Source organism: Fusarium poae, chromosome 4 (assembly GCF_019609905.1).
Source record: "Fusarium poae strain DAOMC 252244 chromosome 4, whole genome shotgun sequence".
NCBI lineage: Eukaryota > Fungi > Ascomycota > Sordariomycetes > Hypocreales > Nectriaceae > Fusarium > Fusarium poae.
Genome location: NC_058402.1, coordinates 539850 through 558015, shown reverse-complemented (window position 1 = coordinate 558015; position 18166 = coordinate 539850). Strand labels below are relative to the sequence as shown.

The window sequence follows — 18166 nt, the reverse complement described above, 5'->3', positions numbered from 1 at the left end:
TATCTTTCTTGTATTTCGTATTATCGCCTGCGCCACCTTTCATCCCGTCCCCGACATTTACTCGATAACGATCATTACCTCCTTTTCAGCAGCGTCAATGCGATAGACAACATAAACGACTACCACAACAGTATACCCCATCTCTACCACACAGCATGGCTTCTGAGCCTCCGTCGTCTCCGCCAGGCGCTGGGGCCACCGTCGAGGATACCCTTGGATGGTACAAGGCGCAATACGAACAGCTAGAGTCCGAACTTGCCGAATTCAGAGATTCCAGCAGAGAGCTAGAGCAAGAGTTGGAGAAGGATATCGAGCGAGCAGAGAAGCAGGAGCGTTATCACCAAGAAAAAGCCGAAACTTTGGGATTTGAAGTGGAAGAGTGGAAGGTATGTCATGTCGACCCATTATTCCCCACAGTCTCAGAGACGGCAGCTCTGGACATTTTGGCTGACTCTACCGCTTTGTTTGTGTTATACAGAGGAAATATAGGGAATCCAAGACCGAGGCTAGCGCATCCCAGAATGCGCTCGAGAAGGAAATCACAACTCTTCGAGATACAAACCGAACTTTGCAATTGAAGCTGAGGGATATCGAGGTTGCCAACGATGATTTTGAGCGACAGGCGCGCAACACCACGTCATCCTTGGAGGACATGGAATCCAAGTACAACCAAGCGATCGAGAGGGCGGTGATGATGGAGGAGGAGATTAAGATGGGTGAGCAGGAGCGTGAACAGCTACGTATCGAGTCGCAGCGTCTCCGTGAGGAACTTGGCGACCTCAAGATCGAAGCCGAGGTTCTTCAGGACAAGATCAAGAAGCAGGAGTCTAGGCATTTGTCCACCATCTCGACCGACCTCTCTGTTCTTGCCTCGCCAACTTTCGACGGCCATCCCGCCTCTCCCGGTTCTACCGCCAGCTCTCCTCTCATCACAACACCCACCGATTCCAAGTCACTAACTGAGGACGGTGATACACTTTCCGAACTCCCCGATCCACCGTCGCCTCCCATGTCTGATGTTTCTGCGCCTCTTCCCAAGGTGGCCGCCTCAAGACCTTCGGCCCACCGCAGAACTGTTAGTCGCTCTCGTCTGCCCTCGGCCGATGTCAGCACCACTCCCAAGCCTTTTTCAAAGCCTCCTACTGCGACGACCCGTGCGCCTGGCAGCCGCATTTCGACCGGTGGAACGACCACCATGCGAACTCCTGCACAGCGAGCCGTTGGGCCTCGCTCTGCTTCGAACAAGCTACCGACCTCGAATTCGCTTACCCACATCCGAACCCTCACAGCGCAGATGCAGCGACTCGAAGCTCGCGTGCACTCTGCACGGTCTAAGCTTCCCGGGCCGGCTCGCACGCCGCCTCGAGCTTCACCTAGGACCAACGTATACAGCGCCACCAATATGCCTGCGTCGATTACTATCCGTTCTCGCAAGCGCACTAGTGGTTCTGCTGCGTCTTCGGTAACAGGCGACGATCCCACACCCACCAATATCCCAACATCAACGCCGAGGGGTAGCCATGTTCCCCGGCTTAGCACGTCCGGAGTCAGTCGCCTATCGTTTGGAACATTGCCGAACCGGGGAGGCCCCGATGAGATCAGCAGGCCAAGCTCACGTGCTAGTGTCACTTCGTACGCTCGGCCACCTTCACGGGCCGCTGGCGAGGGAATTCCACGACCAGTTTCACGGGCATCACTCACAGGCGTACGAACACCTATGGGCCGATCTCGTTCCTCTATGGGATTCCACGGTCACTCGACCAGCATTAGCCAGCTTGACCTAGAGGAAGAGGAAGAGGGTGAATTCCGAACACCAAGCCGCCGAGGCACATACTCAAGCCAAGGTGGCGAGATTAGTGGTATCCCCATGCCAGCATCCCGTCGACGAAGCGGCAGCCGACGGATTAGTGCCAACACGATGAGGTCCAGCGTCTCTGGACCTCCGAGACCACAACTGAGCGATCTGGGAGAGACATACTAAGCAGTTGCATCTACAGCTCTGCAAGTCTTTCAGGTCGCTTTTGTTTTGTTTTATTTTACTTTTACAGCGGTTTGAGCGGTTCACACAAATTGGTCGCATTTCACCCCTCACATTTGATATCCGTTTCTGCAAAGCATATGGGTTGGACGGTACGGCATACTTTTACGGCTGGCGCTTCAAGACGGCGAAGACGGTGTTGACGATGGTTACGGAATTCCGATTCTTGCTCTCTGGCAGACTTTTGTTGCTAATACTTCTGCTTCTTTGGGTACATGGGATTTCGGCACCGGGGTTTACGGAAGTTATGAAGAAACGGATGGCATTTATCATTTTTTTATTGTTCTTTGTGTTACTAGAATGGAAGGGATGAGAAGGGGGCCTGGCCAAGGTGTATATCCGAATCACATTACACACACAACGAGCTGGGCCTTGGAGAGACGGGGGTGTACCGCTCCGAAAGCGAGTCATCGACCGGGCAGATTTGCTTGGATGGTCTCTTTTTTTCTCTAAAAACGGCTTGCCAAAAAGGAGCGGGTAATACTGGGGAAGAAATCGATATGCGAGGCTACTCTTTTCTTACTGAAGTAAGGTTGCTCGCGCTCGCGGGGGGAAGAGCGGACATCAGTGGGGAGTCGTACGATGTTTGACAAGGCTGAAGCAACGGCCCGCGGGCTAGCTCTAGGATGGCCTGGACTATTATTATATGTTGAAATATTATTTCCTTTGTTCATTGGAGTCGGAGGGATAGAGAGATGGAGAAGAGGTGTAGATACAGATTGTGGAGGCGTATGATACACATACATTAGTACTTAGTTTACTGTACAGCAGTATCTTAACTTGGCTCGAGATCTGGGTAGATGAAGCCCAGACTGGGTACGCCCAATACATACCAATCAAATTCATGACAGTTTCAGTATTATGTGATGTGAAATACAATTTGTTTAAATGTTTTTCATACAAGAGATTCAGGTTTGTTTGCGGGGAATTTGCTATACGATTTCTAGATCGAATCGTGATCTGATCTCACTGTCCAGGTCCAAGATACGGTTGAGAGGATACAACAAGGTGTTGAGCCGAGATAAGTCGATAGGAGTAGCGGATGCAACCTTGACTGGGCCATGGATCTCTATCGCTTAATCAACGATACATAGTGGTATGAGAGATCAAACTACGCAAGAAACGACACGGCTTTAACCGACTCAACATTAATGCGAGATGTGTGTGTGTGTGTGTGTTTACAACTCAGGATGCATACAGAATACGTATCGCCGAGCTTCGGCTCCGTCTGTCTATGCGATAACTACCAGGTACCAAAGATCTGGGATCCAATACTAAAACAACCAGCACATTGCCGGCATTTCGCGACTGTTGGGGATTCGGTCAACGCCCGCGGACTGCGAGGCTGCGGCTCTGAATCAAAGGGAAGAAGAAAAAAAGGGACCCCGAAAAACAAGGGGAGTTGTTTAATTGGGTGAAGAGGGGGGACGAGATTGGGGAACTCAACAATTGGGGAGGAGGGCCCTTTTTTTTTTTAATTCTCTCCTAGTCGTCTGAGGGGGGTGAGGATAATTAAGGAGCGCTAGTGGGAAGTGGGGGACCTTTTTTTCATTCATGGTGTTGTTGAATCTGAGATGCTGTATCTTGTATAGGATGAGGAATGTCTGGTGTTTTGTATGAGAGATTTGATAGACAACAGTGAGCATTACAGTGCATCGGATCTAGGTACGTAAGCTTGAAATGCTGGGGAGAATAAGTTTGCGTAGTCGGAAATGAGACAAGATGTGATGCCAAGACAGGGATGCTTGGGCAAGGGATGTGAGGTTAGGCTGAAGCTGTCTTGGTTTAGATGAGGCTCAAGAACACTGAGAGACTGAGAAGTATCCATCTTAATAGCAGTGCATAATTTATTAAAATTATCAGGCTTCGAAAGAAGTAATAACATTGTTGCCCAAATGACTGAGCGGACAACTGATCACTCACAGTGCAGTTCAGCCAGGTAGTTCTTCAAACCTTCCATATCAAAGACCCCTTGTCCTTGAGCCGAGCTTCTCGATCTCGCTCCCGCTCGGTAAAAGCTCAGGTCAACGGTACCGGATCACAGGAAGTGTCACGTCAAGTAAAGACGACGTCACCGGAAAGCGTTGGAGTTTGGCAGTCTCAACGCCGTCATGAGGAATCTTTTAGCCCTGACTGGTTCCCAACATGCGGCTTGCGTCTGTGGCTTTGAGGCCCTCTTTGGAGATTGATAGCTGATAACGGGTAGGGGTGTGTGTACACGAGATCAAAGAGATGGTTCAGCCTTGGGGAGTGGGTTACAAGGCTGTGATGTGAACACCATTTCGATGACAAGACCAGAGCTTTGAATAGGCATACCCTGCTGGCATTTTCCGGCGAAGCGGGCGATACAGTGCGATTCGTTAAATAAATAAATGCCTGGCTTTAACTGATGCGAAATGAGTCTGACCTGTCTCCTTTCTTACTTACCAAGGTATCAAGTGTGCTTTAGAAGCTGATGATATGAGAATACCAAGGGATCAAGGCAAGAATGACCTAGTTTGGATAGTAGTATGAGATATTTTTCGTTGATATTGAAACCGTAATTCCAAGTCAGCAATTGTTGTGTATCTTGACTGATGTGGTGACATGTGGTATAAGCTGGTGGTCGGGTTCCGAGCATGTAAGCCACCTGAGATACACATCAGGCCATGCATCATGATAAGAGTATATCGAGCACAAAACTTCAGCATACCCAATTGAGCTGTTGCGTTGTTAGCTGATATATTTAATCATTACATCACCGTCTCTAAAAACAAATAGCCTTTCGTGTTTCTATCAGCTTATGAGGAGAGTACAGGCTTACTTTTTATTACGAGAATATCGTAAAATGGACCAAACTCTCGATTGCCATGATGGTCCCTTTCTCCAATGATAGCATACTGGAATCATGATGTCACCCGGCTTCCGAAGCGGTTTCCGGCGTATTGTTTCGGTCTCCGTATGAAACTGCTTTTCTCAACCAACCCCAAGTATGGACCGATGCTTGTACTACTAATAATTGGAGTGTCATTCATCAGCCATACCCCATCAATCATTATCCTGGAGTCGCGCCATGACTTAATTGACGTTTACTGTACTGTGCTGGGCTACAGGGTAGCAGAAAAGTTGAACTCTAAGTCTTAGGGTACAAATATAAACAGTTCAAGCGGTCTGGTTAAAGTAGCATTAGCTAACCTACTAATTTTGTTCCTTGTGCTTCTGATACCCTGAGGGCTGTCATGATGGATTGGTTGTTTACGGCCCCACCTTCACCCGCAGTAAAAAAAATGCCGGCCCCTCAACCTCTCTCAGCCTCTTCATCTTAGACCCTGGAGTAACTTAGTAGTTATGTTCTGCCCCTCGACGACATTTCGGGATTTTACAAAGCCGACTCGATGGGAAAAAAAGGATCTCAACTCCACTGTCTACAGTATGTAGTGCGTAACTAATATATTTCCATTGGGGAATAGTGATTGCTGGTCTCATTTCACTGGATGACAGGGGGGTCGGTCTATTCCCAGGCGGGCTTGTCTCCCAACAGTTCTAGTTTTCCCACGTTTCCCTTCCCCGCCAGGTGCCGAGAGGAGCTTCCTATGCGTGCCACCAGCCAACAGCAGTCAACAGTAGCAAGTCAACAACCCGCAAGGGGAAAAATGGAGTGGGGAAACATTTGCAGATCCATTGAATTGGTCTCCATCCTTGTACAGTGCAGATGTGCGTTAGTGACTTGGTGGCAGTAGCTTCCAATGGATGGCTTCTTTTTTTGTACTTGTGTTCAACGTCTCCCACCTACTTTACATCTTCAAGAGTTCTCTTCTTCTCTTTCCACCTCTCCTCCATCCTCACCTACAGTCGGGCATTTCAAAAGGAAGACGAACAAGTCCAAACACTTGTTCTCTCTACATAATCAAGTTCTTGGTCCTCCTCAGCCAGAACCTGTCTTCCTCATCCTTCTATCTTAATTTTACCTTCAACCCTTCTGTATTTTTAGCGCCTATACCACTCCAGAGGGACACCTACTTTTTTCTCCCTCCCCAACAGCAAATCAAGGTCCCCCGTCTTTGGTTTTTTCTTCGGCCGGAGCTACCCCTGCCCGTGATTCCCCTTGCGCGCCCGCCCGCCACTTTACTTTGACCGGCTCATGACGATCTGAGAGGACGATTCTTGATCAATCTCCTCAATTTTTCGACTTCCTTCCCTCACGAATCTCCTCCATAATCTCTCCTCTCCTCTTTTCCTCTTCTCTTTACACATAACACAGCAGCCATGACTGAGATCTCAGCTGGTGCCCAGGAGGGTGCCAATGGGCGGTCGGTGCCCTATGTCAATGGCAAGCAGTCGTATGCAGAGAAGTTCAATATCGCAGACCACTTCATCGGTGGCAACCGATTGGCGAATGCTCCCCCGAGCAAGGTCAAGGACTTTGTTGGCCAAAATGATGGCCACACTGTCATCACCAACGTAAGAAAACCCAACCGGAACAAGATTCAGCAGATTCCCCAACAACCCCGCCAAATGCTCTGATCTTTTGGTGATGGTTCAACTAACACAATTTTTCGATAGGTCCTCATTGCCAACAACGGTATCGCTGCCGTCAAGGAGATTCGATCAGTCCGAAAATGGGCTTACGAGACGTTTGGCGACGAGCGAGCCATTCACTTCACTGTGATGGCTACCCCCGAAGATCTGCAGGCCAACGCAGAATACATTCGAATGGCGGACCACTACGTCGAGGTTCCCGGCGGCACCAACAACCACAACTATGCCAACGTCGAGTTGATTGTCGACATTGCTGAGCGTATGAACGTCCATGCCGTCTGGGCTGGATGGGGTCACGCCTCAGAAAACCCCAAGCTGCCAGAATCGCTGGCCGCCTCCCCCAACAAGATTGTCTTTATCGGACCCCCTGGATCTGCCATGCGATCATTGGGTGACAAGATTTCCTCCACAATTGTTGCACAGCACGCCGCCGTGCCCTGTATTCCTTGGTCAGGAACAGGCGTCGACCAGGTCGCTGTTGACGACAAGGGCATCGTTACCGTTGCCGATGATATCTACGCCAAGGGATGCGTCACATCATGGGAGGAGGGTCTTGAGAAGGCCAAGGAGATTGGCTTCCCCGTCATGATCAAGGCTTCCGAGGGTGGTGGTGGCAAGGGTATCCGAAAGGCTACCGAGGAGGAGGGCTTCGAGGCTCTCTACAAGGCTGCTGCCAGTGAGATTCCTGGCTCTCCCATCTTCATCATGAAGCTTGCCGGCAACGCCCGCCATCTCGAGGTCCAGCTTCTTGCTGATCAGTACGGAAACAACATCTCCCTGTTCGGTCGTGATTGTTCCGTTCAGCGACGCCACCAGAAGATTATCGAGGAGGCTCCTGTTACCATTGCCAAGGCCGACACATTCAAGGCCATGGAGGATGCCGCTGTCCGTCTCGGTAAGCTCGTCGGCTACGTCTCCGCCGGTACCGTTGAGTATCTCTACTCCCACGCCGACGACAAGTTCTACTTCCTGGAACTTAACCCCCGTCTTCAGGTCGAGCATCCTACTACTGAAATGGTCAGTGGTGTCAACCTGCCCGCTGCCCAGCTTCAGATTGCCATGGGTATCCCTCTTCACAGAATCCGTGACATTCGACTCCTGTACGGTGTCGACCCCAAGACCTCAAGCGACATCGACTTTGAGTTCAAGAACGAGGAGACTGCTTCCAGCCAGCGACGACCTCAGCCCAAGGGCCACACCACCGCTTGCCGTATCACCTCCGAGGACCCTGGTGAGGGATTCAAGCCTTCCAACGGTGTGATGCACGAGCTCAACTTCAGGAGTAGCTCCAACGTCTGGGGTTACTTCTCCGTCAGTTCTCAGGGTGGTATCCACAGTTTCTCTGACAGTCAGTTCGGTCACATCTTCGCCTATGGTGAGAACCGTTCTGCTTCAAGGAAGCACATGGTCATGGCCCTGAAGGAGCTGAGCATTCGTGGTGATTTCCGAACCACCATTGAGTACCTCATCAAGCTTCTCGAGACCGAGGCCTTTGAGGACAACACCATCTCCACTGGTTGGCTGGATGAGCTTATCTCCAAGCGTCTTACCGCTGAGCGACCCGAGACCATGCTTGCTGTCACCTGTGGTGCCGTTACCAAGGCTCACATTGCCAGCGAGGCCTGCATGACCGAGTACCGAGCCGGCCTTGAGAAGGGTCAGGTGCCCTCCAAGGATGTCCTCAAGACTGTCTTTACCATCGACTTCATCTACGAGGGCTTCCGTTACAAGTTCACAGCCACTCGTGCCAGTGTCGACAGCTACCACCTTTTCATCAACGGCTCCAAGTGCCATGTTGGTGTCCGTTCCCTGAGCGATGGTGGTATCCTTGTCCTCCTCGACGGACGATCTCACAGCGTCTACTGGAAGGAAGAGGTTGGCGCCACCCGTCTGTCCGTCGACAGCAAGACTTGCTTGCTCGAGCAGGAGAACGACCCCACCCAGCTTCGATCTCCCAGTCCTGGTAAGCTTGTCAAGTACTCTGTCGAGAACGGTGCCCATGTTCGTGCCGGCCAGGCCTTTGCTGAGGTCGAGGTCATGAAGATGTACATGCCTCTCCTTGCACAGGAGGATGGTGTTGTCCAGCTCATCAAGCAGCCCGGAGCCACCCTCGAGGCTGGTGATATCCTCGGTATCCTCGCTCTTGACGACCCCAGCCGCGTCAAGCAGGCTCAGGCTTTCGTTGACAAGCTTCCCGCTTACGGCGAGCCTGTTGTTGTCGGTGCTAAGCCTGCTCAGCGCTTCTCTCTCCTCTACAACACCCTCCAGAACATCCTTCTGGGTTACGACAACTCGGTCATCATGGCTAGCACCCTGAAGGAGCTCATCGAGGTCCTCCGCGACACCGAGCTCCCCTACAGCGAGTGGAACGCTCAGTTCTCCGCCCTCCACTCTCGTATGCCTCAGAAGCTCGATGCTCAGTTCACCCAGATCATTGAGCGCGGCAAGTCTCGCAACTCCGACTTCCCTGCCAAGGCTCTTAGCAAGGCTTTCCACAAGTTTATTGAGGATAACGTTGATGCCAACGACGCTGGTCTTCTCAAGACTACCCTCGCTCCCTTGACTGAGATCATCGATATGTACATTGATGGCCAGAAGAACCGAGAGCTCACTGTCATCAAGAGCATCTTGGAGCAGTACTACGAGGTCGAGGCCCTCTTCATGAACCAGCCTCAGGAGGACGCTGTTATCCTGCAGCTGCGTGACCAGAACAAGGATGATATCATGAAGGTTGTCCACACTGTTCTGTCTCACAGCCGTGTCAGCTCCAAGAGCTCTCTCATCCTTGCCATTCTTGAGGAGTACCGACCCAACAAGCCCAAGGCTGGAAACGTCGCCAAGAACCTCCGCGAGACTCTCCGTCTTCTCACCGAGCTTCAGTCCCGACACACCTCCAAGGTTTCCCTCAAGGCCCGTGAGATCATGATCCAGTGTGCTCTCCCCTCTCTCGAGGAGCGAACCTCTCAGATGGAGCACATCCTCCGTTCTTCCGTCGTCGAGTCTCGATATGGTGAGACTGGTTGGGACCACCGTGAGCCTAGCCTTGATGTTATCAAGGAGGTCGTTGACTCCAAGTACACCGTCTTTGATGTCTTGACCATGTTCTTCGCTCACGATGATCCTTGGGTGTCTCTGGCCTCTCTCGAGGTTTACGTCCGCCGAGCATACCGTGCGTACCTCCTCAAGCAGATTGAGTACCACCAGGATGAGAACGACAACCCCCAGTTCGTCTCTTGGGACTTCCAGCTCCGAAAGCTTGGTCAGTCCGAGTTCGGTCTTCCTCTTCAGTCTGCTGCTCCTTCTACTCCTGCTACACCTAGCGGAGGCGAGTTCAACTTCAAGCGAATCCACTCCATCAGCGACATGTCCTACCTCAGCAGTAAGTGGGAGGATGAGCCTACTCGCAAGGGTGTCATTGTTCCTTGCAAGTACATCGATGAGGCTGAGGATCTCATTGGCAAGGCCCTCGAGGCCCTCGCTCATGAGCAGAAGCAGAAGAAGAAGAACACTCCTGGTCTTATCCCTGACCTCAGCGGCAAGCGCAAGCCTGCCCCTCTCAAGCAGAGCGAAGAGGAGCTCTCCGCTGTTATCAACGTTGCCATTCGTGACGTTGAGAGCCGCGACGACCGAGAGGCTCTCGAGGATATCCTTCCCATTGTCGAGCAGTACAAGGATGAGCTCCTTGCCCGTGGTGTTCGCCGTCTGACATTCATCTGCGGTCACAGTGATGGCTCTTACCCCGGATACTACACTTTCCGTGGACCCGAGTACAAGGAGGACGACAGTATCCGTCACAGCGAGCCTGCCCTTGCTTTCCAGCTTGAACTTGCTCGTCTCAGCAAGTTCAACATCAAGCCTGTTTTCACTGAGAACAAGAGCATCCACGTTTACGAAGGTATTGGCAAGAAGCATGACACCGATAAGCGATACTTCACCCGTGCTGTCATCCGACCTGGCCGTCTCCGAGACGAGATCCCTACTGCCGAGTACCTCATCTCCGAGGCTGACCGTGTTGTCAACGATATCTTTGACGCTCTCGAGATTATCGGCAACAACAACTCTGATCTGAACCACGTCTTCATCAACTTCTCTCCCGTATTCCAGCTTCAGCCCAAGGAGGTTGAGGAGAGTCTTCAAGGCTTCCTTGACCGATTCGGTATCCGTGCTTGGCGACTCCGCATCGCTCAGGTCGAGATCCGTATCATCTGCACTGATCCCCAGACTGGCGAGCCCTACCCTCTCCGTGTCGTCATCACCAACACCTCTGGTTACGTTGTCGATGTCGACATGTACGCTGAGCGCAAGTCGGAGAAGGGCGAGTGGGTCTTCCACAGCATTGGAGGCACTCACGAGAAGGGTCCCATGCACTTGATGCCCGTCTCTACTCCTTACGCCATCAAGAACTGGCTCCAGCCCAAGCGTCACGATGCCCACGGTATGGGAACTCAGTACGTCTACGATTTCCCTGAGCTTTTCCGCCAGGCCATCCAGAACACATGGAACAAGGCCGTCAAGGCTCAGCCCAGCTTGGCTTCTCAGCAGCCCAAGACCGGTGACTGCATCAGCTTCACCGAACTTGTTCTCGATGACAAGGACAACCTCGACGAGGTGAACCGTGAGCCAGGTACCAACACTTGTGGTATGGTTGGTTGGATCTTCAGGGCTCGCACCCCCGAGTACCCCAACGGCCGCCGATTTATCGTCATCGCCAACGATATCACCTACAAGATTGGTTCATTCGGTCCCAAGGAAGACGAGTTCTTCCACAAGTGCACTGAGCTTGCCCGTAAGCTCGGCATTCCCCGTATCTACCTGTCTGCGAACTCTGGTGCTCGTCTTGGCCTTGCCGATGAGCTCATGGGTCACTACAAGGTTGCCTGGAACAACCCCGAGAAGCAGGATGCTGGCTTCAAGTACCTTTACCTTGACGACGCGGCCAAGACTCGTTTCGAGAAGGACGTCATTACTGAGGAGGTTACTGAAGACGGCGAGAAGCGACACAAGATCGTTACCATCATCGGTAAGGAGGAGGGTCTTGGTGTTGAGTGTCTGCGGGGCTCTGGTCTCATTGCTGGTGCCACTAGCCGCGCTTACAACGACATCTTTACCGTTACTCTGGTCACTTGCCGATCCGTTGGTATTGGTGCCTACCTTGTCCGTCTTGGTCAGCGTGCTGTCCAGATTGAGGGTCAGCCCATTATCCTGACTGGTGCTGCTGCCCTCAACAACCTGCTTGGTCGTGAGGTTTATACCTCCAACCTCCAGCTTGGTGGCACTCAGATCATGCACCGCAACGGTGTCTCTCACATGACTGCCAACGATGACTTTGCTGGTGTCTCCAAGATCGTCGAGTGGATGTCTTTTGTGCCTGAGAAGCGCAACAGCCCCGTTCCCGTCAGCCCCAGCGTTGACGACTGGAACCGTGATGTGACTTACTACCCTCCCCAGAAGCAGCCTTACGATGTCCGATGGTTGATCGGTGGCCGTGAAGGTGAGAACGGCTTCGAGTCTGGTCTCTTTGACAAGGACTCTTTCGTCGAGGCTCTTGGTGGCTGGGCCAAGACTGTTGTCGTCGGTCGTGCTCGTCTCGGCGGTATCCCTATGGGTGTTATCGGTGTCGAGGTCCGATCCGTTGAGAACATCACTCCTGCCGACCCTGCCAACCCCGACTCTATCGAGCAGGTCAGCAACGAGGCTGGTGGTGTCTGGTACCCCAACTCAGCCTTCAAGACTGCCCAGGCTATCAACGATTTCAACAACGGTGAGCAGCTTCCTCTGATGATCCTTGCCAACTGGCGTGGTTTCTCTGGTGGTCAGCGCGATATGTACAACGAGGTCCTCAAGTACGGTTCTTTCATCGTCGATGCCCTCGTCAAGTACGAGCAGCCCATCTTCATCTACATTCCTCCCTTCGGCGAGCTTCGTGGTGGATCTTGGGTCGTCGTCGATCCTACCATCAACCCCACCGCCATGGAGATGTACGCCGATACTGAGGCCCGTGGTGGTGTCCTTGAGCCCGAGGGCATGATTGGTATCAAGTACCGCAAGCAGAAGCAGATCCAGACCATCATCCGCATGGATCCTACTTATGCTGGACTCAAGAAGCAGCTTGAGGACTCTAGCCTGTCTACCGAGCAGACCGACGAGATTAAGAAGAAGATGGCTGCCCGCGAGAAGGAGCTGCTGCCTGTCTACTCTCAGATCGCTCTCCAGTTCGCTGATCTCCACGATCGTGCTGGACGTATGAAGGCCAAGGGTGTCATTCGTGATGTCCTCGAGTGGAGCGAATCTCGACGTTTCTTCTACTGGCGTCTTCGCCGCCGTCTCAACGAGGAGTACATCCTGCGTCGCATGACTTCCACCATCATCAGCACTTCGCACCAGGCTGCTGCCAAGGACAAGGAGACTCGCGACAAGTACCTGCACCTTCTCCGCAGCTGGTCTGCTATTGTTGATTGGGAGACGAATGATCAGGCGGTCACTGAGTGGTATGAGACTGAGCGCAAGACCATCAGCGAGAAGGTCGAGGCACTCAAGTCTGAGGTTTTGGCAGCTGAGGTTGCCAACGTTGTCCGAGGCCACGCCAAGGCTGGATGGACTGGTGTTCGTGAGGTGATGAGAGTCATGCCCGTTGAGGAGCGGGAGCAGCTTCTCAAGTACCTTCAACAGTAAAGGAGATGGAACATACTTATGGAGGTTATGAAATGGGATGAATTTCCTACATGTTTATTATTATTGGCGATTTATGTTACTCATGGTTCATGTCATGTTTAAAACGGTTAGAAATGAAGGATCATAGACAAGGGGAATGTGTATGAGGCGTATGGTACTGGAATAGTTGCGATCTGTTCAATATCCAATTTATTACTTCAACTTCAATTCGTTTCTATTTTGTAAATGTGAATGAAAGACTCAATCGACATTGTTTTGAGGATAGTCATCAAAGAAGGCATAGCATTAATGCAGTGTTGTAAACTGTGAACACCATCAGCAAAACACAACTCTGCCTCATTCATGTTGCGCGAATTGTGATGAACATTGCAGCATCATAGAGCATTATACAACTTGTTCTCATATTTAACAAACTATTCATAAAACTAGGGTATAAGAAGATTCCACTAAAAACAAAAGAAATCCTACTGTCGCTGTCACCCACTAACGCCTATCCCAAAACTACCGCTCATACTCAACGTCTCCTCAAATCGATTCGACAATCCTCCCAAGTCACTAGACGTGTCGAGACGAATAGGACTCGAAGAGTTCCTTTCACTCGCCCTAGAACTATAATCCGATTGTGGCGATTTTCGTCTATCGGCAGTCTCTCTGACTGGATCTGGAGTGCTTACCAACTGTGGAGGCAGATCCTGTTCTTCTTCGAGCAAGTCTTCTAGATCATCTTCAACAAGGTCGACTTTTTTGGAGTTGGTGCTTGTTATTATGGTGTTGCCTCCTGGAAGCTTGACTTCGTGAGCTTCTAGTGTTTCTGCGATGTCTTGGAGGAGTACGTCCATGGGGCAGATGTAAGCGACGCGCTTGCGCTGACTCCAGGCGAGGACGTGACCACATAGCTGACCGTCGTCACGGCTGACGATCCAAGCTCCGCTGTCACCAGGGATACCAAGAGGGACCCTGTGAGGAGAGTCTTGCTCTGCTTCCTCACCGCTGGTGACTTGATAGGCGTGGCTAGGCGAGACGCGACCGTAGATCTTGACACTGGTCAGAGCAGGCAAAATCTTGCCGGTTTGTAAGCCACTGGTGCGAGCCATGCACTGAACCTCCATATTCGGCAGTGACTCTAAAGGAACTACGTCAGTAGGCCGTAGTGATGTGGGATTCTTTGTGTCGATGCGAGGGATGGTGTTGTCATCGGGTAGTCTATCATGAGCGAACTCGAAAAGCGCCCAGTCGACCTCATGTACAAGGCCGGAGGCTTGCTTTCGACGAATACCACTCGAGGCATATACCTCTCCAACGCTATAAGTGTCAATGTGGTCTTCATCTTGAGTCTCAGAGTCAGGATAGAAGCCTTCTTCCACATCATCGAGGGCTGGCTGCGTCACGATGTATCCATCACCACATCCAGGCTCTATACCCGGAATATCACCGGGCTCATTGTATTCCTCGTCCTCTTCGTCCTCTTCTTCATCATCGTCGTAATCGCTAGTAATATCGGAATCAGAGTAGGCCTCTGATTCAGTGTCGGACAATTCGTAGCCAAACTCATCATCGACGGTGCTATCGTCGCCGGATTGCGCATACCAGTCCATATCTGGCAAAGCACTACATCTCAAAGTGTCGCTTGGTCCAAAGTCGCGGTCTGGGTCATCGAGCATGTGATGGACTGTCATCCCATAGGGCTTATCGTCGACGATGACGAGACCTCCAAGACTGACAGGTGGTAGATGGCGATCTCCAATCCAAGCCCCGATACTCGCTCCATTTCTTGGGCGTTCCTGGTATTCGGGGTTTATAGCATCCACGTCATCCGCTTCGCCGAAGCCTTTAGCACTCCTTCTGGCCATAGATCTAAGGACAGAGTTGGGCTGGCGACGTGATCGTAAGACGTGACCTCGGCATACTTTAAGCCCGAAACCGGTGGATCCGTCGAAGAGATCACCAATCCTCTTCTTCAGAATAGCGCGAACCTTTCCCACAGAGGTACATACAACAAGTACAGTGGGCTGTGTCTTTTGAGGGCTCGGTCCGACCGACTCGAGGGAGATCTCGACGGATTCTGGGTGCTTGCGATAGAAGTGTCGAAGGGCGTGGTTGATTTGAGGCATGACGATCTTGTTCCATCTATCAACGACCTCTGGTGCAAGGGGCACATGAGGATAAAGACGTATCTTGGTCTCGGATTGTTTGTCCATAGCATCTATAGGGTAGTTAGAATTTCGCACGAATCATATAATGGTGAGCATTGTAGCATACCCTCGTTGTCAACAGCGCTTTCAACCTTGGAAGCAGTATTCTCTGCCCCCAAGGCCAGCGCTGAAGCTGACATTGGCTTCTCGCTTGCAGCTTTCAATGGTGGCTTGAAATCCTTTACATCTTTTTTATCCTTGTTCATCTTCGTAGGAGGGACCTCGGCGATGGGCGCAGTCGTCTCGCCCGGGTTAAGCTCCTTGTCCAGTCTCTCTTCCAAGCCACTGACCCCGTCCAGAATACAACAGGCCTCCAAGAAACGACTGCATCTGACTTGAACCGAGGATAGCAAAGACTCGCTGGAAGATCGTCCCGCAAGCTCGTCATCGACTGCGGTCCAACATGCTTGAACCGCCTTCGTGTATAGACTGCCGCATCTGATAGAGAGCTCCTCCAGAGCTGAATCAGGAATGCTGGTGGAATTCTCGGGAACAATGTCCTCAAGTTTCTTCCACAGACCGACAGAGAGTAGCAGTGTGGCCAAAGAGTACAAGTCGAGAACTCTCTGGTCGGGATTCGTGGCGAGAGGGGAGGTTTGGGCATTGCGTGGATCTAGCGGATGCTTGAAGAGAATTGGTGATGCTGAAGGTTCATCTTCGGAGAAGAGATCAAATGACGAAAGGAGAGGGCGTCGAATATCTACTTCGCCGTTGACTGCACCAGGTTGTGAGGTCGCTGCATCGCAGAAGGAGACAGTGGTCGGTACAATGTTTCCGTGAGTAATGCCACGAGCATGTAGATCGAAAATGGTGTTCATGAGATTGTGAGCCAGCCTGAACTTGGCTTCCAACTTGGGCTCTGACCCCTGCGTTGAGAGGAGATCTCCTAGAGTTGGCAGATTATATGAGGGATTCTTTGTAAGACCCTCGAACGAAACGGTGTTGAATGATGGAGGGAACCGGTAAACGAGACCGAGTCTTGAGTTTTCCATGTCCTCAAAATATCCGAGTAGTCGAGGTAGTCCAGTCCATGTACCAGGAGACCTCTGAGAATCCTGCTGCAGGCCGGCAGAGAGCTTCTCAAAGCGCGCCATAGGAGGCATGATGCCTGTACTGGCGTAGATGGAGTCAAATGTAGCATACTCGAGTAGTAGCGGCGCCCATGGCTCGCGAGTTGTACCATGTGTGAGCTCAGAATAGGCCGTCTTGCTCATAAACACAACTTCTCGAGGAGAGGAGTTTTCGTCACCCTGCTTGGGGCGCAAATGTGTCAATTGCTTAGGGTCAATTTGCTGTGGTGTTTGCATGCGCGTGGATTCAAAAGGTCGATAATCGTCTGCGGCTGTAGACTTGAATGGTGTTTTGGACGATCTCCTAGGGATCCCAGCTGCTCTTGTGCGTGAAAGGTCGTATAGTGTATCAATTGATGAAGTCAGGTCATTGACAAGATCCTCGAAGTGGTTCTTATCCCATTGTATCAGCGGCGGCTTTGTATCTTTTGATCCAGTTTGCGGCGCTTGAATCATGCGTTTTGAACTCAACCAGAGAGGTTCCGCCTCTGCTAAGGTGTCTTTGATGGTGGACATGATGCTTCCGACGACTTCACTCAAACCAGCTTTCGATAGAGATTCGTCAATCTCGGACTGGTTCGGGTCAGACCATTCGACGCCCCAACTGACAAGACGATCTTTTTGGATACGCAGCTTTCGATGTAGAGCCTTGATTTGAGGGTCTTCTTCATTTTGAATGGGTTCTTTGACAAAGTCGCTGGACTTTTTAGTGTCGTTGTACAGTCTGCTGAGGCGTTTCTGGAAGGGCAGCTGGAAGCCACCCAGGGGTAGAAAAGACTCCATTCTGATGATTTGATTGTATGTTGCCAGTATTTTCGGAATATGAGATGGAAATTTGTTTGTATAAATGTAGCTGTTGCCAAGCCGATGATATAAGAATGCCTTGCTTGATGCTGGAATTGGCGATCTCGATGCGGGGCTCTTGGTCTTGGTCTAAATTGAGGCTCTAGCAATGATTGGTGTCCATATAAAGTCACATGAAAAATGAGAGTAGAAGAGTATATAGCAAGTGTTGATATGGATTGATTGATTGTCTTATTTTTTGTTGAGAGAATCAATTAATTTGGTTGCCTAACTATAAAGCGGATCTTGGCAGAGGTGCGGCCTATTCGCGGTCTCATAATGAGAGAATGCTGCTGCCTGAATGATCTACACCATCTCATTGGTCAAGATCCCTTGTCATATTACCTGCAGATGCATCACGTGATACCCCTCAGGAAGAATTCAGTTGCCTATCATCCTACCCTTGTCAATCATCAGATATCTGGTACCAATTGACGATGCAAGACGTTATCAACTTATTTATCTCTTCATGCCTTATCTATGGTACGAGGTGGAGTTTCTTTCAACTGGTCGGACCATCTTCATACCTCAACTTAACCTTGACTTTGATACTCTCGAGTCAGGTTGATTAAAGAATGACTTATAAATTGAAGACATGGGTCACTATAAACATCGACGTTCAGTTTTTGGTACACACTGAACTCGTAAGTGAGAGGGAAAGACATACGTAGACATAGACATTAGTCCTCCGAGCTAACACGACTGCGCCCATGTATTTTGTAAACATCACCATCACTGACGCGCAATACAACGAAGCTCTTCATCGTAACCGCCGCATTTTCCAGTACATTTCTCGAATTCTCCCACATTCCATTTGCTCTGGACAGAACATC

At 51.0% G+C, this 18166-nt stretch overlaps 3 protein-coding genes across 3 annotated transcripts; 2 read left to right on the top strand and 1 right to left on the bottom strand.

Annotated features, from left to right (window-relative positions):
* Positions 1 to 155: 155 nt before the first annotated feature.
* NDE1 (NADH:ubiquinone oxidoreductase) lies at positions 156 to 1981 on the top strand (the record flags this gene model as incomplete). The annotated part of the gene is made up of 2 exons (XM_044854682.1): positions 156 to 386; positions 479 to 1981. The coding sequence occupies 2 exons, from the start codon at positions 156 to 158 to the stop codon at positions 1979 to 1981; spliced, it is 1734 nt and encodes a 577-aa protein (XP_044701995.1).
* A 4302-nt stretch (positions 1982 to 6283) lies between these two features.
* Positions 6284 to 13228, top strand: ACC1 (acetyl-coenzyme-A carboxylase; the record flags this gene model as incomplete). Its single annotated transcript, XM_044854681.1, has 2 exons — positions 6284 to 6478; positions 6581 to 13228. The coding sequence occupies 2 exons, from the start codon at positions 6284 to 6286 to the stop codon at positions 13226 to 13228; spliced, it is 6843 nt and encodes a 2280-aa protein (XP_044701994.1).
* Positions 13229 to 13831: 603 nt separating this feature from the next.
* On the bottom strand, positions 13832 to 17273 carry FPOAC1_010286 (uncharacterized protein; the record flags this gene model as incomplete). Its single annotated transcript, XM_044854680.1, has 3 exons — positions 13832 to 13837; positions 13903 to 15431; positions 15488 to 17273. 3 exons carry the CDS (start codon positions 17271 to 17273, stop codon positions 13832 to 13834), a joined length of 3321 nt encoding a protein of 1106 aa, XP_044701993.1.
* Positions 17274 to 18166: the final 893 nt, after the last annotated feature.